General features: G+C 39.1%; 2 protein-coding genes across 2 annotated transcripts; one reads left to right on the top strand and one right to left on the bottom strand.

Moving 5' to 3' along the window:
* Positions 1-2: 2 nt before the first annotated feature.
* On the bottom strand, positions 3-8,269 carry si:dkey-183j2.10 (glutamate receptor U1). Its single transcript, XM_041783117.1, has 10 exons — positions 8,160-8,269; positions 7,823-7,908; positions 5,333-5,364; positions 5,061-5,240; positions 3,205-3,428; positions 2,954-3,051; positions 2,627-2,844; positions 2,331-2,550; positions 1,999-2,243; positions 3-444 (listed from the first exon to the last, which is right to left on the bottom strand). The coding sequence occupies exons 2-10, from the start codon at positions 7,905-7,907 to the stop codon at positions 340-342; spliced, it is 1,407 nt and encodes a 468-aa protein (XP_041639051.1). The 5' UTR covers position 7,908; positions 8,160-8,269; the 3' UTR covers positions 3-339.
* A 3,316-nt stretch (positions 8,270-11,585) lies between these two features.
* Positions 11,586-24,055, top strand: brpf3a (bromodomain and PHD finger containing, 3a). Its single transcript, XM_041783007.1, has 13 exons — positions 11,586-11,928; positions 13,457-14,986; positions 15,206-15,362; positions 15,814-15,945; positions 17,404-17,532; positions 17,623-17,935; positions 18,032-18,352; positions 19,945-20,502; positions 20,586-20,646; positions 21,357-21,439; positions 21,687-21,760; positions 21,873-22,027; positions 22,124-24,055. The coding sequence occupies exons 2-13, from the start codon at positions 13,527-13,529 to the stop codon at positions 22,305-22,307; spliced, it is 3,627 nt and encodes a 1,208-aa protein (XP_041638941.1). The 5' UTR covers positions 11,586-11,928; positions 13,457-13,526; the 3' UTR covers positions 22,308-24,055.

The raw sequence follows: 24,055 nt of genomic DNA, 5'->3' as shown, positions 1-24,055 counted from the left end.
TATATGTTAGGCACAATGACTTAAAGTGTTATTATAAATTATTTTAATAATTGTTTTTCTAAACATTTCAACTACAGTATTTGCTTTTTCATTGAAATTGTAGCATTCATACTTGGTTGATACTTGATCAATAAATTGATTATTTTGATACACTGTGAGTCATTTTATTAATAAATGTAATGTTTGTGTTTACCTGATACACCTTTATGATTAAAAGAGGCTTCAATTAAGTTAATACCTTTGTTATATCTTAGAATATAATTCTTTCACAGCTGTCCAAACAAACAAACAAAAAAACTAAAATAAACCCCAAATTTAAGAATGGCCGACAAAATGTGCTTAAACTTTTTCTTTATCTTTGGCTTCAGTTTCTTGGGGTGTGTTCGCATCACTGGTCCTCAAACGCAAACTCAATTCTTCAGTCAGCACAATGCAGCAGGATTTCTGCAGGAATGACAGAAAAACATGAACAGTCAAGCAAATCAAATCTAGTATTCACTAGAGCAGTGGATTTCAAAGTGTGAGGCGGGGCTCCCCTGGGGGGCGCCACAGAACTTCAGGGGAGGCGTGGAACTGTAAACCAGAAAAAAAGGTAATTTGCTTTGCTAACTTCTGCCTTGCATGGAGCAAAAACTTATGGTTACTATAGGGACTATGCTTTACAGAAAACTATCCAAGTTAGGATTTTCCTGCATTGGTCCAGATGATGCTCTTGTCACAGTGTTTCATTTGTAAAGATGTACAAGCTAATGACAGCATAAGGTTGTGTAAACCTTGGGATCATCTTAAGACTGAGCAAAAAGTCTAGTGACCAAAACAAGGGGAATTTTTAACAAGAAGTGAAAGGAATTTTGGTCACTGATCAGTGCAACGGCACTGATCAAAAGCAAGGATGGTCTGCTATTATGCAATCCTGCATCAACTGTACAGATGAAAACGTATAGTTCCCACTAAATAAGGGTGAAAAGGACAACGTTTAAGGACATTTGCAGACCCAAATATCAAGAATATATTAATGTTGAAATCTTTAAAGATGAGACATAAATGTTTGAAAATGTGGTTGTTTTTTTTTGTTTTTCAATCTTTGTCTTTATGTGGGTGGGGGTCCACCAAATGAATAAGTTCTTCTTGGAAGAGGCTTACTCTCCGCAACTTTGAAACCCCCTGCACTAGAGATATAATGGTATTGTTAAATTAATGGTATCGCGGTGACAGAAACAGGAACTACAGTTACTATCTGCCCCTTAATACCCATCATCCTTTGCGCTCCACTTGCTGGTTTGATCTGACAGCACAAAAATGGTGGATGCTATGAACTGCATGGAGGAACCAAGTGAGATCATGGATGCTCCAGATACACCCTTTCAACAGCACGTTATTTAGGATACATTTCAAAAGCCAAACTGGTACCACAAGAAGAGCTGTTTAGGAACCAAAAGTCTGGCTCTTATTACTGAGCAAATGATCTGGGTCACTAAGAAAAAGAGATTGCCCATCATAATGAGCAAGGCTAGATGGACATCAGCTGTGGAAACATAGACAAGATCAGGATTTACTGTGATGAACTGAACTGAACCAAACTGGACTGGAGCATTGTCTCACTTCTCTTGTCCAGGCTTTAAGCAGAGGCTTTTTGTCCATGTCTGGCAGTGTTTCTCTGTGAGCTTTCTTAATGTTTAAATGTGTACTTCTGTGTGTACTTCTGGGACACATAAATAGCTTAAGATTTTTTTCTGCAATTTGAGCAGTTGGCATTGATAGTGCTTCTCAATGCAGAAATCACTTCCTGCCCCCCATCTGGAGTTCTATTACCCCATTCATGCTGATTTAGGTAGACATACAGTCAGCTACATGCTGTTTTTAAAACAGAAGGAATGGTCAAAGGGTTTCATTTTCAGTAATGCAAAATGCCTTTCTTTCCTCAGTAGGTGTCACAGAAACATGACAAATTTCTGTGAAAAGTAATGCTACCCAAAAATGAAGGTCAGTTGCACACACCTTCTGCTCAGCTGCACTTTTTCGGCTCTTGGAGGTGAGCTCCAGGACAGCTAGCAGTGCTCCCAGACCCAGGCCCAGAGAGAGAATCAGAAACATCCCTTTCAGGCTGTGTGGCTGCATGGATGAAGATTTGGCCTTATCTGCAATGCAGCTACTTGCCCACCACTTGCTTCGCAGGTAGGCCAGCTCCCCCGCCTCGCTCAGCTGTAGAATTGCCACACTAAGGTTCTTTATGATGGGTGCACCTTGAAGAAATGGATCAGTTCAACGTAAATAACACTTTTTAATTTATATGTTAAAGTATCATTGTTGAGAGAAGTGAGAAGCCTCACCAAGAGGGGCTGCAATGCTGTATCCTCTCATGCCGACGACTTCATGAGCTCTGACGAGCTCACAGTGACGAGCCACTGCCAAATCCAAAGAAACAGACTCTCCGATAAAGGCGTAATTGCCCTCTTTGGCACGTTGGACCCCCTCATCCATAGAAGACACAAAACTCTTGGACCTCTCCATGTGTTCATAGATTCTTCGGTACACTGGGTTGTTTGAATTCTGCATGAAGGAGAAACCCAATCAGAGAAACACCATTTGAAAGATTTTGATATTATCAACGATCTGATGTCCATACCTTAAAGAAGGCAAGGGTGGAGGAGCCCGCCAAACAGCCGTACTCAATCATATCCTGATTGGCCAAGTCCTCAAACCCTTTTACTGTCAGCTGACTGGACTCAGAGGCCTTAGAGGAGCTGAGGTTGGAGAAATAACAAGCCAGGAGGACCACAGTAAATAACCACCAGCTGCAGCAGATAACACGCCCTGAAAGAGCTTTAGGGTGAGGGCCAGCACCTGAAAACACCATGAGAGTTCAATTTAAATAAAAATACCACAAGTAAAACCAGATTCACCTGCCAAGAGATTTTCTCTGTAAGTTTAGTTTCTGCTTTTGCTGTTTCACCTTGTAACGTCAGAGCTCCAGCTGTGTACCACAAACTGTGAAGGAGGCTGAATCTGTTGGCTTCGCTCTGAGGTTGACTCCACTCACATGGACTGAGTCTGCATTTACATACAAAAGTTACATAATGATCTCACAGCAATCAAAAGGATTCCAGTGCCAGTTGAGTTAAAATGTTCACAGACTAGAAGTCTGCAGCACCTACCTACTATGACACAGATTCTAATAACTGCTCCCAAACTCTGATTACTGACCTTGCAGCAATGAAGATGCATGCTGAAGTCCCCAGGTATGCAACGAGTATGCCCACCCAGGTCTCAGCTGTAAAGGGTGTCATGAAGTCAAAGAAGCCAGTCACCTCTGAGATGTCCTTCCTGAGAAGGATGCTGATTCCTGTCTGCATGAATGGTTTGCTCATCCCTACCACTTTCTCCCGAGCTGCAGTCAGTGTCAGCGGAGCAATCGCAAGGTCTGCCTCCTGATAAAGAGCATAATCAAAGTTAGTTAAAAGACTGTGATTTCAAATAGACAAGGCTTTAAACCAAAATAAACAATTTGAAGGTAGTGAGTCACAGAAGTTGGCTTCATTTTTTTGCATTGGATTAGACTGGACAGTCCTTATTGCCACCATTGGGTAATTTGTTTGCACAGACTATACATACTATAAAAATATACACCAAATGTACAACATAACTTCTACAGATTTAATCTTACTAGGGCAGTAAGAAAGTCCAACAGTCCATAACATACAGTATGTCTAATAGAAACACTGCCAACAACAACAGCTGATAGAACAGATGACCTCAGATATCTGTTAGATTTGGCTCTCATGACCTTAGTAAACATCTTTCTTGATGGCTGATATCTAAACTCTGCCTGCAGAGGGTCTGAGGGTCACCTAGGATGGACTTTGCCTTATGACTGGCTCACGCTTGAAAAACATTTCCAAGATCATTCAAGTCAATGCCAACAATCTTTCTGTACAGTTAAAAAATATTTCCCAGCCCATCTTTTTTTACGATGCTGAGGCTAACAAACCAACATATCACTAAAGTTAAAATGGACTAAGAGATAAAATGATAAACAAAATGTTTTTAGAGAGAATTATCAACATTTAACATCCAGGTCTGAATAATTTTGTGACCTTATGTAGTGACTCATACCTGCAACACAATTTTTGTAAGACAAAAGAGATGCTAACTGATCTTGGTACTGGTCAGTATTTCGGTATTATCAGACCAACGAGCTTCCTGCCACTTGACCATGGAGTCTCCCACACGCCTTTTAATCATGCCTGATATAGGAAGATTTAAACATGTGCCATATTCCCTCCATTTCTTCATGATGAATTTATCTGAACTCCAGTGGATGTTCAGCACCTTGGAAAGTTTTTGTATCCATCACCTGACTTATACTTTTCAATAACCTTTTCTCTGAGTTGCTTGGAATGTTTTTTTGCCTTCTGGTGTAATGGTAGCCAGGAATTCTGATTAACCGATGACTGGACCTTCCAGACACAGGTGTCTCGTATTACAATAACTTAAGACACATTCACTGTACTCAGGTGATCCCTATTTCACTAATTGTGAGACTACTTGGACCAGTTTGCTGGACCTCTGTTCAATTTGGTCACTCACTTTATAAGGGGCAAATATTTATTCAATCACTTATTTTACATCACAGATTTTTATTTAATTTCCATTACTTTGGGGAAATCTGTTTTCACTTTGACATTAAAGAAGGTTTCTTTTTGTCAGAAAGGGCAAATTATATTGACCTTTATATATTAACCTATTGAACCTTAAAAAAAATGATAAAAGGGTAAAACAACTAAGGGGGTGAAAACTTTTTAAAGGCACTGTATACTGACTCACCATCTCCACAGCTGTGTTAATGATTAATTTTTGGGTGGGGACAAGTACTTAGAGCAGTTAGCATCTCTTTTGTCTTACAGACACTGAGTTGCAAGTCTCAGTGACTATACCAGTTAACAAAATAATCCAGTGCAGAACTTTGCCCCCCCATCGTCCTGCTGGAAGCAGACTATTGATTCAGTAGTATAGTATGTTGCCCTTTTACCACTTATGTCAGTTTTTGTGGTTTTACTCACTCCTCTCATGACCTCCCCGACCATCCCATTCCAGTTTCCGCTCTCATCCTGTCGTCCATATGAACCATCCTTCACCAGCTGCACTCTGTATCTGAAGCCCAGCTTCTTGGCTACTTCAGATAGCAGGTCCATACAAAAGCCCTCCAGCTGTGAGCCTTTGGACATTGTATAAGGCTCTTGCTGTAAGGAAAATGACCAAATATAATCAGTAAAGAGAGATTTTATGATAATCTGTGTATGGAGCTTAAAAAAAAAAAAAAAGAATTTATTACCTTTATTGTTGTAATTCTGAGCTCTGATTGCGCTGATGGTGAAAGGGGAAAATGAAGAGCAGGTTATTAGTATAAACGCAGTAGTTTTTAGGTGCAAAAATGATTTAGCATGTCTTTATAAATGGCAAGTTTTTGACTCACCAAGTGTCTTAAAATTCTTCAAATAAGACAGAAAAAATAAATATTTTTTTGGTTAAACAGCAAATAGTTTATATCCAGCAATAGACTGGGGAGAAATTGGTAGCACTTTATTTTAGTGGGCCCTACTTAACTTGTAATTTTGTAGTAATAAGTGTAACTATTTGTAATTTCTCAAGAATAAGGTAATAATTACTTTGTAATAAGTATGCATTTTACCAAGTAATGACTCAGAAATGTGGTAAAATTAAGAAAATATTTACCTGGTAATGATGTATTAAGTAGACGTAATTTCTTGTAATACTGTGGCAATTCTCTGGTAATTAGGTGGTATTTTATACAAATATATAACTTATATATATAATCCCCAATGAGTTAAAAGAACTCAAAATATTAGAGGCAACTGATTGTGTAAAAAATTTAAGTAAAGCATTTGTTTGGTAGCAGGTACTTTGCTATTTTAAGTTAAACTACACTATAGAAACTTCCCTGTTCCCAAAAATCAGTTTAATTAAAACTCAAAAATACATGTTTCATATTTTTTTTAAAGCTACATGTTCTTTATCCACCACAAATCCCCTTATTTCTATCACATACTTTAATGTTTATGCCACTCAGGTGGGCCGACTTAGGTGACTACAAGTGACAACTAAAAGGTGCACACTGAACCAGGAAGTCCTTACATCATGTTTACCATTAAGTGTAAATATTATGTGTGCTGCCAACAAGTGGGACTTGTCTAACTGAGTCAGTTACTTCACTTAAGGTGCAAAAGTGTTTAATGCCCAAACATTTTTTTAGGAAAACTATTTAGATTAAGAGGATATTGTTGAATATTTCAACAACTACAAAATGACATGGTTAAGTACTGTTAGCTTACAACTGAAAAATATGTTCTATTAATTCAGAAAACGGAGCTGAAGTAACTTTCAGAATTTTTAAATCAACACAACTTGTGTTTTAACAGTCTCAGGCATTTAAGTCTTACAATGTATGACTGGATGCTGCCTGTTGACCCAGAGAGTAGTCTTTGACAGAGTTCAGTAAACTATCTTCGTTATGGCAAGACTGATCCCCACAGGTGGGACTTCTCTGAGTCAGTAACTTTACTTATGGCAAAGCAGTGCATGCATACGGCCCAACAAAGTCAGTCATATCGTTTTACACGTGATTTCAATTTTTGTTCTTCTTTAGCTTGCATTTGGCTTTGATATGGAAACCTAAATCAAAGTCTAGATAATAATAATAAAACCTTAATGCATCCTTGTTATTTGTTTTTGTTAAGGCAATATTATATGCTATATATTAAAAATGTTAAAAGCACATTTTTCTGAATCTCAAAGCAATTTGAGACCCACTGGATGTTATTTTTTTATGTAAACTTATAACCAAAAAAGGTATGAGGGGGAAATAAACAGTAGAAATACATTAACATATTTCAACAAGTATCCTCTGGTTCATTTTGTATGCCATTAGTTTTGACAGCTGATATTCAGCCTTAATTTAGCAGAATCAAAGCCCCCTTTGTGTTGGCTTGGCCATCTTCAGACTTGACTCTGACATGCAGGGATGTCTGAGGTGGTTCTGGGGTGCCAGTATTGACCCTCTTGTCACAGCTGGTTTCCGGGATCCTGGAGATCTGGCTCTCTCCTCGTCTGCGTGAAAATGATTTTAACACCCCGATCTATTTAGAGCAGTGTTTTAATTCAAAGAGCGTCAATGCCATGGCACTGAGAGATGGGAGGGCAGTCAAAGAGTATCAAAAGCCTCAATTCAGGCCAAGGCCTTGGGGATCCGTCACCACAGGGTGATTCTGACACCCATCAGATCCTCCTTTTCAAAAGATGACACGTATACAAGCTCTTCAAGCTCCTGTCACTTTTTGGCTACTCGGACACACAGGGTCTTTGTTTGCTCCATAGAGTTGATTTATTACCGTCTTTTTGTGAGTGTGTCAACTGGCTTGCTTCCCTTTCTGTTTTTCTACAAGACTTGGACAGGATGTGGCGCTGCACTTTGATATTGATCTGAGTTGACTGTTTATGTATTTATGTCTCTTCCAGCCTGAGAAATTTCTTCCAAATCAAGCAGAGAAAACATGAGGAATCTGGCACAGGAAAAAGGCTGGTGCACAACTCTGGATTACATAAGAGTTGAAGAGGTCAAACCTTGAAGTGGCACCGTCACAAAACTACGATTCTAAGTTTTGTCACATCACAGCAATAATTCTCCCTCGATTATTTTCAAAATAGGTGAAAGTTGAAGAGATTTAGTTGTTTTATAAGCTGAACTAAATGTTTTTTTAAAAGCTGTAATTTTTCGATCCATATAGCTGTATGAAAGTTTGTTTACCTGCAGTGTACTGTCCCATGTTAAGGAAAAACCCAAACGACATCACACAGAAGCCAAACAGCATCCCGATTCTCCTGACTGGCATCCTGTAAGTTTCAAAAAGGCAGTCATTAGTTGGCTATGAATTTCATGAATCACTTGGATTAAACTAACATTTATAAATATGCTGAGATCTCTGCTGGAGTAAATGAAAACGTGAACTAAAGATATACACAGCATTCATGCAATTGCGAAACTCATCCAAAAAATTAAGAACTGATACTATACAATTAGACATATTTTTAAAGAGAGTACTGATAATATTATAGAAAGTTAATATTAAGAATTTACTTCCTACCTGACAAGAGTCCAAGATTTGATTGCTGGTTTCACTCGTCCAACTTCTGATTGACCCCAGTGAGCTCGACTGTGTGATCTGAAGTTTTCAGATTCGATGGATTAAGACAGGCGACCACCAAACAATTTTAGTGGGTGGAGAAAGTGGAGGAGATTTGAAGGGGTGGGGAGAGGCAGCAGGAAGTACAATGCTGTGAAAAAAGTATTTGCCCCTTCCTGATTCCTTTTCATTTCATTGCATATTGGTCACACTTGAATGTTTCAGCTTACCAGAGTTTAATATTGGACAATAGGGTAATCTGAGTAAATATAAAATGCAGTTTTTAAATGATGATGTAATTTATTAAGTGAAAAAAAAACTACCTACCTTATATAAAAAATTTAATTCCCCCAAGACTGAAAGATCTTTAAAAGCGACACATCTTGCCCCAATCTAAAGAATTTAAAGAACAGATGAGAAACAAAGTCACTAGCATCTGTAAGTCTGGAAAAGGTTGCAAAGCCATTTCTAAGGCTTTGGAGCTCCAGCAAACCATGGTGAGAGCCATTATCCACAAGTGGAGAAAACGTCCAATAGCGGTTATTCTTCCTAGGAGTGGCCAGCCTACCAATACTACTCCAAGAGTGCATCGACAACTCATCCAGGAGGTCACAAAAGAACCCAAGAACAACATCTAAAGACCTGCAGGCCTCACTGGCCTCAGTTGAGGTCAGCGTTCATGATTTAATGAGAAAGGCACTGGGCCAAAATGGCAACCATGGGAGAGTTCCAAGATCAAAACCACTGCTGATTAAATTTGCTGATTAAAAAGAACATAAAGTCTCATCTCTCATTTACCAAAAAACATCCTCATGATCCCCAAGAGTTTTGGGAAAATATTCTGTGGTCTAATAAGACAAAAGCTGAACTTTTTGTAAGCTGTGTGTCCTATTATATCTGGCATGAAACTAACGCAGCATTTCAGAAAAAGAACACCATAGCAACAGTCAAACATGGTGGTGATAGTGTGACAGTCTGGGTCTGCTTTGCTGCTTCAGGACCTGGACCACTTGTCATAACTGATGGAACCATGAATTCTGCTCTGTACCAGAAAATATTGGTCATTGCAACAGAACGGGAAGTTGTTCATGCTTGAAAACCCTCCAGCATGGCTGAATTAAAACAATTCTGCAAAGAAGAGTGGGCCAAAATTCCTTCACAGCCATGTGAAGTTTTTCCACAGTTTCTCCCCCCTGAATGTTTCAGTCAGAGTAATTATAATAGGATTTATATTAATATTGCATGTGAACACAGTGGAATATTTGAACTGATAGCAGCTGGAAGCAGGCATCATTAACTGTATTTGTCACACATAGATGATATACAGAAAGAGTAAGTGATTAAGCCACTGTAGCAATAGGAATTACAGAAACACCAATGACAGCTGAATCAAATGACCTATAATGATATTTACATTTGTATTAATTATTTTAAAGAGTCTAGGAGCTGTAGCAGAATGTAAATAAGTTGTAACATTGATGTGCAAGTATTACAGGGCTTTTTTTCAAGGGGAAAAACATTTACCAACAAAACATAGTGCAGCACTGAAGTTTTATCAAAACCAACAAAAAAAAAAAAAAAAATGTCTGTGACTTCGTGACTGGGTAGCTCAAAGTTGGCCTTGAAAAAGATGTGGGAGGCTCAGTGAGTGCTGAATGAGTAACAAGATTTTGTAAAGACATGACATGAGATGAAAACCTAACAGGTTAAAGATTAGGCAGAGAGCCAAGAGATTTTTCTCCTATTTCTCCACAACTAACATTTCATTGTCCCTTTTGTTGCATTGTTACTCATGATCATTGTTTTGATTTGTATTGAATAATATGAAAAAATATTTATATATTAATAAGACGGTGAAAAGTGGCAAAATTTTACGAGAGCTAACTTTATAATGTTGAACAATTAAACATTGTATTTAGGATAAAAATTAACATTGTTTCATACTATAATGAAAGCCAGGACTGACAAATAGGATTAATTTGTATATCAAAGTAAAATATACTGGCTCAATAGTGGGACAGTGGGTTGAAATAATTAAAGCAACCAGGCCTGCCCACAGAATTGGATGGGACCCTGAAAAACTCAGTGAATTACTCCATTTCTGAGCTGAAATGTGTGTTAAGGTATAATTGGGTTCTGACGTTAAAATTATTTCTGCCACTTATCAACATTTTTTAACTCCTTTCCACCAACTGCCTTTTTTTTAACCCATCTTTTCCACATGTTTCTTATTTTAGCCACTTTTTAACCCCTGCTTACTTCCGTATCTTTTTGTAACTTTTAGCCTCTTTTGCCACTTATTTGCCTATTTTTGCCTCTTTAACTAATGTCTGACACTTTTTTGCCCATTTTGTTCATATGTGGCCAATTAATTCCACTTTTTAACTGCTTTTCAACATTTTTTTTCTTCTACTGTTGTTCCTTTTTGCAACCCATTTTGCCTCTTTTACCCATTGTGGCCACTTATTTGCCCAATTTGATCCCTTAAACCAATTTTGACACTTCTTAACTGCTTTACAGCATAATCCCACCATTTTTTTATTTTTTATTTTTTGCCAATTTTTGCACATTTAAATCTTTTGTCATAACTCCTTTATGCTACTTTCACACCATTGATGCCATTTTCTACTCATTTTTTGCGATTATTTAATTATTTGTCCCTTAAAGTTGTCTCAGTTCTTTCTATTTTTAAGGCTGGACCCAAGAAAGCTCTCTTCTTTATCCACCCTGTGGACGCCTTGGCTACAGCTGGCATATTGTAGCTCCTGTGATGAACCGAAAGTCATGGGGACCATTCAGACCGTGGATTCCAAAAATTAAAAATAAAAAAAAACAGGTGGGGGAAACCGAAATAAATAGCAAAATCCGGAAATACATACAAAAGTCGTCAATCTGGCTATTCAGGGCTCCGGCAGTATCACATATTCATTGACAAATGCACTAACAGGCCAGTTAGCAAGCAATTTAGCTAATTAGTGAAATTAAAGTCTTGTGAAAGCTTTAAAATTAATTTTTGTGTTACAATTATAATCATCGAGTAAAATAAGGATAAACAGTTACCGAGTTTTCATACTAACGTAGCTGTCTCCATGACAACCGAACCGACTTAAACTGTCATTTTATCTATTTTGTTGGGACGTCTGAATGAGCCAGACAGCTTTGGAGGATAGGGAGCAGGTGTATGACAGGTACAACATGGGGTCTGTGGGAAAGGAAGATGGGGACACAAGGCGCGCAATATAGCACTCGTTGCTTTTCTAATCGCTTTCTTGTGTTGTGAACTGAACTTTGAGATCGATGAATTCGATGTAACGCTTCAACCAATCCGAACTCAATGCGCGATAGATGCGAGTTGATGCTGCGACCTACAATTGGTTGAAGTGCTTTTTTCCAAAGGGGCGTATTTTTCAAGCCATCTTGACTGAATATTTAGCCCCATCCAAGGTGCATTAAATTGATATCTTCCAGATTTGTCTGCCATTAAGTTGGGAACCAGCATTATTTGAAAGGTTAAAGCCAAAACTATGAAACCGGGTCGTGTTCGTGTGTTGAACGGAGGCTACGGCGAAGAACTGAAGTGGTGAAGATGACGCTGTCGCTCCAGAAATTACCGGCTAGCTAAGCTAACGGCTAGCATGTCTGCCTTGGTTGTAGCCTGTCACTAGCTGACATTTAGCTAGGAGCAGTAAATTTTGTGTGGCACTCGCATTGCAGAGGACGAACTAACAAGGTAAACCACTCTCATATGTTCGGCGTTTACAGCTTTGCGAGGGAATCCTGTCGTTTTGTTAAACGACTTCTGGTGTGTCCTGTCCGACCGAGCAACGTTATCACATCTTTTTGCAGGGGTCTGGAGTACAAAGCAAAACCCGAGACGTTGCACGTTTGTGGTGTCGTTATCTAATATATTCATGCAATACATTTATGCATATAGGCTCGGTGCGTACAGTGCGTCTGCTTTCTGGAAGCTGTTGGCATGTATAATTGGGCTACTAATCAACTTGCAGTCCAAATGTTATCTCTGCTGTTGTGCGCTTAAAATGGCTGACAGATGTTAGATACTCGGGTTGGTATTTAGCGCTCTTCAACCTAACTATACACAGCAACAAGGGGGAAAAAAATAGAGATACCGGGATTTGATTGGTCAGCTGGAAACGTAGCAGCGTAACAGACATCTGATTGGACCAATAGAGAGACAGCTGAGGGTCTATTTTCAAGCTATACAACTGAATTGTGTTTTTTATTTGTGCAGGAAGAGTACTTGAGGTAACGTGTTTTTATCACACAGGACCAGAGTCTACTTCTTTGTAAAGCAGTTTTTTACTTCAGATCAAAGTCAACCAACTGATAAATTGTGGCGTTTCATACATTCATGGCAAAACGGGAGTATGATTAACCACTGCAATATGACGTTAATTACTGGTTGAATGTTATCGTTAATTTACTATCTATGAAATAATAAGTGTGGTGCTAAACAATTAAGTTTTTGTTACATTGCAAAACATTTTATCTGCTTCCTCTTCTTTCTACATTTTGCTCTGAAGGAAACAGGCTTTCAGCAGTAAGAGTGTTGCATTAAAGAGATGGACAACCTTGCTATAATAACAGTCAGGGTTTCACAAACTGATATGAGTTCAGGAATCCAGAATTCTCTGAGTTTATACTGAGATAGTATCAAATTAGTTAATTGTAGTATTCACAATATTTATTTAATTAACATGTACTGTATGGAGAATTTCACAATATGTACAGGGCCCCTGCAGATCCTTTAAAAATCTGAAATTTTACTTTATAAATTTAAGGCCATAAAATGTCTTTAAAAGTCTTATTTTTAGGAGTGATTGGTCTTAATTCTAGAAGGCACTTTGACTTTGAAGTGCTGTGTATATTATAGATATCATTAAAAAGTCACAATTAAAGGTCTATCAACAGATTACTTTATTTGGGTTTCAAAACGTCTAACTTAACCTAAATGTGTTCTTTTTTTCATCATTATGTCATGAAAATCCTGTATTATGCAACCCTAAAACTGATTCAAATCTCAAATTTTATTGACCTGAGACTATACAGATCGTTGGGTACTAGCAACAGCTAGCTAATACTTAGTCATGACGGAATCTTAATAACACTACAGCAGCTACTGTAAATCTGATCTAATCACACTGTATACTTTTGTAATTCTACTTTGACTATACTAGAGTTGTGACATTAATTTTTGAGTTCTTGCCCTAAATACTGTATTCCTCTGTTTCTGTTAGGAGGCGGGTGTAAACTCCCATGTGAAAGACAAGGAGGCGGGAATGTGAGACAGCAGAAGGCAGATTCAACATGGGAAGGGGTCGAGGAAGAGGGAGAGGAAGGGGCAGGGGATCATCTGGCCAGCTGCGGCCCCCCTCACCCTACAGACTGCAGCTCTCTCCCTCCAGGGAGACTCTGACGTACGCACAGGCACAGAAAATAGTAGAAGTGGACCTTGAGGGAAGGCTCCATCGGATTAACATCTCAGATCCTCTGCCGGTTATCACAGAGGATGAGATGATGGCCCAGGACATTGCTGAGTGCAATAGCAACAAGGAGAACAGTGAACAGACGCAAAGTAAAACCAAATCTTGGAGAAAACCTCTGAACAATAAAAGCAGGAAGAGTGGTAAAAATACGTCTCAACAGAACCAGCGGTCTGGATCGCAGCACAACACAGCATCTACTAACTCCTTCCAGCACTCGTCTCACCAAAGCCCTTTGCCTGAACCCACCTTTCGTCTGCTGGGTTCAGTTTCTCCCTCAGAGGCACCTCCTCTCCCATCAGCCTACTATCGTTACATCGAACAGTCCCTGGAGGAGCAGGACAGTGTGGCTGAGTATGACATGGACGAGGAGGACCTGGCCTGGCTGGAGATGGTAAACCAAAAGAGAGTGTGCGATGGTCACGCCTCTGTTTCAGCAGACACTTTTGAACTGCTGATTGACCGTCTGGAGCGGGAATCCATCCTGGAGTCTCGCAGCCAGGCTCTGTCACAGAGCGCAGTGGACGAGGATGCGTTCTGCTGTGTCTGCTTGGATGACGAGTGTCTGAACAGTAATGTGATCCTGTTCTGTGACATCTGCAACCTGGCCGTCCACCAGGAGTGCTACGGTGTGCCCTACGTACCCGAAGGTCAGTGGCTGTGCCGCTGCTGCCTGCAGTCCCCCTCCCGCCCTGTAGACTGTGTGCTCTGTCCCAACAGAGGAGGTGCCTTCAAACAGACAAGTGATGGACGGTGGGCCCATGTTGTCTGCGCCATATGGATCCCAGAGGTTTGCTTTGCCAATACAGTGTTTCTTGAGCCTGTAGAGGGAGTTAAGAACATCCCGCCTGCTCGCTGGAAGCTCACCTGCTATCTGTGTAAGCAGAAAGGCAGGGGAGCATCTATTCAGTGCCACAAAGCCAACTGTTACAGGGCCTTTCATGTCACCTGTGCTCAGAAGGCTGGCCTTTTTATGAAGATTGACCCTGTGCGGGAGACGGGTGTCAACGGGACAACCTTCTCAGTGAAGAAGACTGCTTTTTGTGAGCATCATTCACCAGTGGGACTAAGGGAAAAAGATGGGTCTGGAGACGAATCAGTTGAAGGGAGACTGGTGGGAGGCAGGGGCAACCGAGGACAGCGTTCGTACACTCAAAGTCCACCTTCGCCACAGAACAAGAAGGCTGCCAAGGGGCAGAAGAAGAAGAATACAAAGGGGTCTCGTGGGTCAACACGTCGCTCAAATGTGCCTGTCCTGTTGGTGCCTCAGATTCCTTCACACAGGTGTGACATTTGTGTACTGTCGGGGTTTAAATTCACAGCCTACCTGATAAACTCTGTGATTGTACTGTTCCCCCCGTGACCTGTACTGAACACATTTCTCATCTAATTATTATGTTTTGATCTGGTGCACAGAGTATATTGGTTTTACATGTGTTGATCCCTGTTGTAATCCTACACAAATCTGTTTTTATAACAGTTATAATTTCTACATCTCTACAGGCTGAATAAGATCTGCACAGGAGTAGAGGTCCAAAGGAAGAACCAGTTCATGCAGAGGCTTCATAACTACTGGTTACTAAAACGACAGTCAAGAAATGGGATGCCTTTAATTCGGCGGCTTCATTCCCATCTACAGGCCAACAGAACTTCAGAGCAGGTTGGGAGATAAAGGATATATACTTTGACTGTTCTGACTGACTATAAAAATTCAGTACATTGTCAAGTAGTGCCTTTGCTTTATCATCTCTAAACTGTTCAGCTGTCATACTTACTAACACATAACTGCAAGTTAAACACCTGTGTTTATACCATCCTTCTTGCATGTGATTGGCCATATTTTTGACTGGCCTTCATTTTTTCTGTAGACCTCAATAACTGCAGAAGGCGACCACGTGTTAAGTTTTTGATAGTAGTTTAGATTTAACACCAATTCTTTAACTGAAACGTAGACCCTGAGCTTTTTAAAGGCAGTCTTGAACACATTGGTTGTGATTAGTCATATTTATGATCATTTCATAGCATCTTTCAGTTAGTTAGGTTTGGTTGGTCTCCTCAAAATAAACTAAATTTCAAGCTGATTCAGAGGTCTGTTTTTGTTTTGTTTTCAGAGGGAGCCTGATGAGAAACTGTGTGCTGCAAGAGAGGAGCTACGCTACTGGCAGAAGCTGAGGCAAGATTTGGAAAGAGCCAGACTTTTGGTGGAACTCATCCGTAAGAGAGAGAGGCTAAAGAGAGAGCAGGTGGGTTTCATTTAAACTGTGAGATACAACACAAGCTTTTTTTCTATTGGGTGTACTTTAAAAGACCCATAACAGCATTGTCATACATGTGCTGATCTTGGAAAACGCCAGAAAAAATAGACTATCATCGACTTATAGACTGTATAGCCATCTGGTAATTTATGTGAATTCAGTTGAAGCCAGTTAGCATTAAATGACTCCCAGGCAAGGGGGGGTACTTTTTAATGTTACAGTGTTACAGTGTCTTATAGCAGACGCTTTTGTCCAAAGTAGCGTACATCTTGGGTGTGTGCTTGTTTCACAGTTAACTGCACTGTCATGCAAATATCTGTTTACAATGACAAATAAACCACCAAGAGTACTGTCGATGGGCACTGATATGTCAAAGTTCCATCTATTTATTATTTTCCATGCTGGGTGTTAGACCTGTATATACCAAAGCCTGCTGATAAGTGATTGGACAATACAACTCAGACTTTAAATGTAGTACAAAAAGAAGAATGAGTAAACTTAACATGCTGAAAATGACGATCTCTGTGTCTGTGTTCTATATTTTTATGTGGAACCTAAATTGCGATTACTAGAGCTGTGAATGTTTGAATTAAATTCTGATTCTTGGGCCACGATTCAGTCGATTTTCAATTCAAACCAGTCCAGACTATCCTTGCACAACAAGGAATTTGACTCCTGTTGACTTTGCTCTCAATGTACAGGAATTAAATATTAAATACAAAAATAAATTAATTTGAAAAAGTATGAAAATGAGGATTTAAATATGTCAAACTGTAAATCATTACCTGTTTGTTATATAAGTTGCCTATTTCAGGATCTACTGAAGTCTGGTGTGAAAATTGACATATTGCATGTCTAATGATGTTCATAATAGTCAGCTAAATTTGTAGTGTTTTTACTGGCCAATAACAGTAATTTAAGTACAGAAGAAAGCTTAAAGAAAATGTTTATTTGTGCTTAAATTTCAAAATACTTTAATTTGAAAAAAGTGAGCCCAAATCACATTGAAATATTTAGTAGAAACTCTCAAGTGAAAAATAAATACAAGATAATTAATCTGAATTCTTCACTGTTGATGACACTATTGGAGCTCTGGTTTTTGAAGGAAACAGGTGATGGATCTTGTTGTTTCCATTGGTCAGTATTATTTTGCAGATCAGTGAAGGCATTATTAGCAGGAGGAAACTGCAGCAGTGGGGTTTTCTGTGCTCAAATAGCCTGCTGATGAAAATGCACCGAGGATAAAAGAAATTACTTTAAAAATATAAATTTATGTACCTTTTGAATAAATCCAGAACCATAGAAATTAATATTTGCACTGCTGATGTGAATGTATTTTTCCAAGCGTCTCTGGCATTCACCCATATGTTAATCACTTGATTATTTAAGTGTGACTTTGTGCATCCTCTCCTCTCTCCTGTGTGTATGTACCTCATAACTCCTCAGATGAAAATTCACCAGGCTGCTCTTGAACTGAAGCTGACTCCTGCGTTGGTGCTTCTGCGATCCACCTTAGACCAACTACAAGAGAAGGACACTTCTAAAATTTTCTCTCAGCCTGTCAACCTAGCAGAGGTTGGTGAAGTTAGAAAACAATCTGCTGTGCTTAAATTCCATTTTTTTACTCTGACTAAACTAATAGTTTGATTTTCATGATTCACTCAGGTCCCGGATTACCTGGAGTTTATTTCTCAACCCATGGATTTCTCCACCATGCGCACCAAACTGGAGGGACACGCCTACTGCTCCATTGCAGACTTAGAGAAGGACTTCAACCTCATGATTTCCAACTGCCTCAAGTACAACTCCAAGGACACCATGTTCCACAAGGCAGCCTTACAAATGCGTGAGGTGGGTGGAGCGGTTCTACGGCATAGCCACAGACAGTCTCAGAGCATTGGCCTGGACCCAAATACCGGAATGCATCTCCCTGAAAATAAGAACAAACACGGCTTCTACAATTGTACTTGGGATGACGGTGAGTTAATTTTCAAGCAAGTATTATCTTTATAAACAAACCTATCTTGTATCTTTTGTTAACATACTTCTTTGGCTCTTTGCTTACACTTTGCAGTCGATTCTCTCTTGGACCCAGATAACAGATTACACTTGAGCACAGACGAGCAGCTAAAGGCCTTACTGGAAAAACTGGACGTGGTCACATCTATGCGTACTAGTGGTGGTCGAACCAAACGCATTAGGCTGCTGCGCAGAGAGATCAACAATATCAGACAGAAGATGAGCCAGCAGCAGCAAAGCTCTCAGCCTGTGAATGGTAATGGCAAGGATGACGATGAAGAGAGAGATGAGGAGGAGGAAGAGGAGAAAAAGAAAAAAAGGAAGAAAAATGATGTTGATAATGGACCTTTGACAGAGGTGTCTGACTCCAGGACAGGTAAAGGAGATATTTTTTATACTTTGAAATCTTTTTTTTTTTTTTTTTTTTTTGTCAAAAGAGCCATATTATATTAACTCTTTCAATCCTAGTGTGTCGCGGACGACGCGCTGTTGAAGCACACTTTGCGTGACCATAATTGCATGACTGTTGTGTCATTGGAAAAATTCAACAGTTTCTGAAAAGCTGAGAAACTGTGCTTCACAGCCAGCATGTGGTTATTACTGTAATTTCCCCTTTTCTCACTAAGATTCTAGCATAAAGTTCCCCCATTTTTGTGTTTTTTCATTTTAAAGTCTTAAAACACTCTTAACATGCCGGTAAATGTGTTTTATCCATGTTAATTATTTTCTGTCGTCGAGTTATGATTATAAAAGTTTTCTCCGTTTTTTAAACTTATTCGGCCGGGGGCTCCTCGTTTTAGCTGTCTACAGTCTCATCTAAAAACCAGAGGTCCCAACATGCAGTAAAATGTAAATAACTGCCATATATTAAAAGTATTGTGGAAAAATTGGCAAAAGCACGTACTCACAGGACATTTTCTGGGCCTTTTATGGTTAAAATAAGAAAAGAGTCCAGAAACTCAGGTTTTAAAGGGTTAACCATGATTGATTTATAAAATCAATAAAAGGGTAAAACATCCAAGGAGGTGAATACTTCACTGTACATACTGTAATGATCCAAAACTAGGGAAGTGCTGAATAACATTGGCAACAACCAGTTGTAGAAAACTACAAAATAACATTGCTAGTATGAAAATAGTGACTGGAAATTTGGTTCCATTAGTTTTTAAGGCTTCTGCAAGTTGATGGTGTTTGTAGAGCTGGACTATAAGCCACAAGGGTAGAAAATATGTATGAGGAAAGTGCAACAGACCAGAGTGCTGATACAGTGGCTGCTACCACAGGCTTGTGGACTGATTGCACCACAGTCATCTGTGATCAAAGCTTCTTCTTTTTTTGGTCCCAGAGTAGTGTACAGCACTGTAAGTTTCATATTATCTCTACTGAACATTATGATGAACAGGGATATAGTTTGAACCCCTCTGTTCATACTACCTTATGTTGAATTTTTCTTTATATTTATACAGTTTTGGTGCAACTAATAATATTCTGTTACATAGCCATAAATTAGAACTGAGAGTTAAAGTACTGATAACAACAGCAGGTCTGTGTCCCACACATTTCTTTGTGGTTTAAAGAAAAAAACAATCAGCAGCTAATGCAAGTACTCATCACTTTGATTACTGTAAGTGCTTGCTACCATGTACTTTTTATCTATGAAGACACCTGCATTGACTGTTTTCTCTAGCTACCTGGCAAAGCAAGTTATAATCATGTTACTATTCATATTGCTTTGATTGGTTGTTTTGCGTAGTCAATGGATATCTAAAGAAACAAAAAAGTTAAAGATTTATTTGAATCAAATTTTTTTGGTAATGGCAGTTTTATCTGTAACCCGTTTCTAACCATTTGAACTTCTATTTAAATATTTGTTAAACAGAGAAAAACACCAGATTGCTGATTTGGGGCTGAAAATAACTCAGTGTTTCAGCTGAAAATTATCCTAAAATAAATTTGTCTTTCCTCCAGATGACTCTCCACCCATATTGGAACTAACCTGCCCAGTATCATCACCACTCCCTGGAGACGCCCCTCTCGAGCCTCCTGTCCTGGGCATCGTAACCGGAGGGCGAAGGTCGCCAGGACGCTCCTACAAGCGTCAGCGGTCATCGCGTAGTGGAAGCAAAAGCCAGGGTGAAGATGAGGCTGAAGTCGGTGAAACGCCAGCATCACAACCTGAGGCTGTTCATGAGGTTACTCCCCTTGGGTCGCCTCCATCTACCCTACCTTTGGTCGGAGTTGGCCGTCGAACATCTGTTCTGTTTAAAAAAGCTAAAAACGGGGTACGAATGGGGAAAACCAAATCAATCCCACAACAAAATGGAAAAACACCTGAAGAGAAAACAAATGGGCTGGATAGCACCCCCGCCAGCCCAAAGTCACCCAGTGTGACCAACATCACCACTTTACCTCCAAGTCCAAACGCATCCCCGACTCCTCCCTCTCCGTCCTCACACCACCTGAGGCCTAGAGGCCCCAGCTCAGAAAGTGAAGCAGACAAACTCGACGCACCTCAGATTGAAGAAGGTAATGACTAAACACATAACATGATTACAGACAGAAATTCTCAAAAGACCATATTTGTCACTAGTCTTTTTCCTTTTTTCCAGGCTTGACGAATGGTAAACACACCCTTACAGACCAGGAAGATGATGATGACCAAAACCTCAAGTGAGTATGTGGTCACAGAAGCAATGGGCCTGCAGGAACAATAACAACAAGAAGCAGTTTTAGGGGATTTGTGTCATTTACCAAATGTATGAAACTCTATATTCTCTTAAGCTGTTTACACATGACACTCATGAACACCTCAGGGGTGAGATGCATGTAGAACTTTATCCTGACTTTTCTCTGCCAGCCCCCTTGCAAAATTCCCATGTGATATTTGAGGTGAGCTGATGTGAGGAGGCAGCAGGAAATGTTCAGGAAAATTCACCAGATGATCTTAATGCATATGATGAAGGTTTTCTGGATGTTCCCTAAGACTCCATTAATACATCAAATTACACAGTGCACTGATATGAAGGCTAACAGCTAATAGTGTCCATCTTGCCTTTAAAGACTCCTAACCACCCCTCTAGTCCAGTCCAAACACATGAGGCTGTAAGCTCCATGTATAAATAAGTATATCATGAAGATAACAGGGGCAATTTCAAAGAACCTTTTAAGAGATCATGTGTGAAAATAGCTAGTGTTTAAAATTTAACTGATATTTTTGCTAAAAAAGGACACTACTTGTGGTTTAATGTGAGGAATATGAAGCATTTGTGCATATGAATAGTCGTGTCAGATATTGAATTACAAGCTGGTCTCATGATTGTACTTTTTCCAAAAAAAATCTCCCTCATCCCTTGCTTTTCTCTCCTCTTTTCCATCTGTAGTGTCTCTCCCCCAAAGAAAAGTCGTGGTAAACCTGCACTGACTAAAGTTCCAAACAGTGAGAATGGAGACATCTCAGGGTCTGGTATGTATCATTAAAGGCAATCAAAGTCAGTGAAATGCCCTTAGTATTACTTTTTATGTGAGTTTTGTTGTTAAGTGGCCATTATGTGAGGTCATAAGTACAAAAAAAAAAAAAACAAAAGTTTACATTTTATGATCAATACAATCACATTAAATCCTCAGTTTGGGCTCAAGCGCCATCACAAACACCTTTAATTGTATATATTGGAAACTCCTGTTCACAGGAACATCTCAACTTCTGTCTTTAGATAGTGAGACTGAGCTAGCACCTCTGGACCTGGTTTGGGCTAAAAGCAGAGGATATCCATCATACCCAGCCATGGTAAGGATGGATTTGATCAGTTTAAACACTGTGACATTTCTTTGGCTAACTGCATCCCATAGAAGGACAAGATAATTCAGTCAACTTTGACTGACATGATTTTTTGTTTCAGATTGTTGACCCAGACATGCCCCAGGAAGGGCTCCTTCACAACGGCATCCCAATCCCAGTGCCTCCTGTGGAGGTGCTCAAACTGGGCCAGTGGAGGGAAACGGAAGAAGGCGAAAAGCTCTTCCTGGTGCTCTTCTTTGACACCAAAAGAACTTGGTAAGACTCAAACTAGCTGGCTGAACCTCATGCTGAATGTGAAAACAATGAGGAGCAGTGTTGGTCACTGAGAAAAATGTCTCTCTTGGTTTTCAGGCAGTGGCTCCCTCAAAATAAACTTCTACCGCTGGGGATGGATGACACTGTCGATAAACTGCGCTTAATGGAAGGCAAAAAACCAAGTGTTCGCAAGTCTGTGCACACTGCATACGACCGCGCCATGGTGCATTTAAACCATGTGAGAGGAAACCTTAACTTCACTCCCTCCAATTTTATATAAACTTTTAGTTTCCAGATTTTCTGATCTTAAACAGGCTGCCTGGTAACATGTATAAAAGCTTCATTAACGCTCCAAAAGAGGTGGGAAAGTTAGTATAAGAGTAACATTTCCAACAGTTTTCTGCATTACACTGTAATTTAATTTTTTAATGGAGAGAGAACATGCTTGAAGTCATTTTCCTAGATGAATTTGTTCATCGGTTCCTGTCATTTTTAGACAAATTTTACAAAACCACTGTTGCTCTGTGTTCATGGAAAGTTTTTTTATTTAAGGCCAAAGTGAGTCAAGACTTTAGAGATATCTGTAAATATTTGTTGAAGGGATTGTATTGATTCAGATATATTTAGATTGTATTTGCCATTGAATTGTCACTGTGTTTAATGAATTGTTAAAGTCCCACTTGATGCTAACGTCATAACTGGACTCTATGAAAGAATTATATTTATTGCTGTCAAAACTATTTGTAATTGTCAGTGAAATTTGTCATAATATATAAACATTTTTCCCTCAATATATTTTTAAAGTCGACCTATGATGCATAATTGATTAGTTTTGAACTAAATTAATTGCTGGCTTTTTAATAAATGTATAATTTGGTTATAAATCTGTGGGGAATAGGTTGCAATTCCATGAATCCAGCCTCTTATATGTGAATTTTTTCTTGTTCTCTCCTATTCAGTTAAAGTGAATTTGATTTACTTTTGTCAGTGTACAAAAATCTGAGCAAGTCATCTGGGGCTTTTAGCACACTGAGCAACACTTTCACCATTTTTGATGTTTCCTAAAACCAAATAATTGTTTGGGAGAATACACAACAGATGGATTGAAAATCTGCTGTTTATAATCTACATTGTAATCTTAACAACCCATTAGCATAAAACAAAATATCTTGGTAAAATTAAGTTAGCATTGTCGTTGAAAGCACCTAAAAGATATTTTTATTCTACAATTCTGAGAATTGCTTGCTAGAAACAACAATCGACAACTTTTAGACAATGGGTTGCCAATGCAGACGCTTTAATATTGTAGTCCAGCTCTGACGTGTTGCTGGTGGGACTTTAGAGGTCTTTGCTTATTTTTCCATATTGTGAAACTGTAATTTGATACTGGATTGTTGGAGTCTGCGGTGCAGCCACTTAGTCTGTAAGATGTGAAGCCACTTTAGAGGTGAAGCTGATTGTCCTGTGGTTAAAACAGTCTACTCCAATCACTCACTGAAAAACTTAGGAGTTGTTTTTGATCCGGCTGAAATTACTTGAAAAGCACAATTGGTCTGTTAAAAATAAAAAAGATCGGGTTGAGGAGGATTGGAGACTCCTGAAGCTGCACATGAGGCTAAAATGTGTGTACATATATGAATACAAGCTCAGTGTAGTAGAGGTGCATGTGTAAATTTCTGTAAATATGTAAATGTATGTTTATATCGGCTTATATGAAGTTATTTAAGGAATGCAAAAATCAAATTTAGATTTTAATTTATAACTTGTGGCAGTCGAGAGTGTTATTTAAAATAAAAATATTGAAAAGATTTATGTATGAATTAGTAGCTCTTTGTAATAGTGGCGGTATTCACCATGTCAGAAACATTATCCAGAAGTGAGGTGACAGGACCCTGAGCTCTGTAGACAAGACAACTACAAGAGCTCTTTCTGTTTTTTTTTTTTTTTGGTTCACACAGGAGATTGTCGATCTTGTCATTTGAATTGTTCTGCAAGATCTGTTATCTGCCTGAGACAATATTTTCTCAC

This window comes from Cheilinus undulatus, linkage group 3 (genome assembly GCF_018320785.1).
Source record: "Cheilinus undulatus linkage group 3, ASM1832078v1, whole genome shotgun sequence".
Taxonomy (NCBI): Eukaryota; Metazoa; Chordata; class Actinopteri; order Labriformes; family Labridae; genus Cheilinus; species Cheilinus undulatus.
This window is presented reverse-complemented; position numbering and strand designations above follow the sequence as displayed.

What these genes read in the sequence shown, in the direction of transcription:
- si:dkey-183j2.10 (XM_041783117.1), bottom strand. Translation starts at nt 7,907, where the DNA reads ATGCCAGTCAGGAGAATCGGGATGCTGTTTGGCTTCTGTGTGATGTCG. An exon ending in TGCATCTTCATTGCTGCAAG is followed by an intron (nt 3,052 to 3,204) that starts GTCAGTAATCAG and finishes ATGTAAATGCAG; the next exon opens with ACTCAGTCCATGTGAGTGGA. An exon ending in CAGCATTGCAGCCCCTCTTG is followed by an intron (nt 2,244 to 2,330) that starts GTGAGGCTTCTC and finishes CATTTCTTCAAG; the next exon opens with GTGCACCCATCATAAAGAAC.
- brpf3a (XM_041783007.1), top strand. Translation starts at nt 13,527, where the DNA reads ATGGGAAGGGGTCGAGGAAGAGGGAGAGGAAGGGGCAGGGGATCATCT. An exon ending in CCAACAGAACTTCAGAGCAG is followed by an intron (nt 15,363 to 15,813) that starts GTTGGGAGATAA and finishes TTTTGTTTTCAG; the next exon opens with AGGGAGCCTGATGAGAAACT. An exon ending in AGAGGCTAAAGAGAGAGCAG is followed by an intron (nt 15,946 to 17,403) that starts GTGGGTTTCATT and finishes ATAACTCCTCAG; the next exon opens with ATGAAAATTCACCAGGCTGC.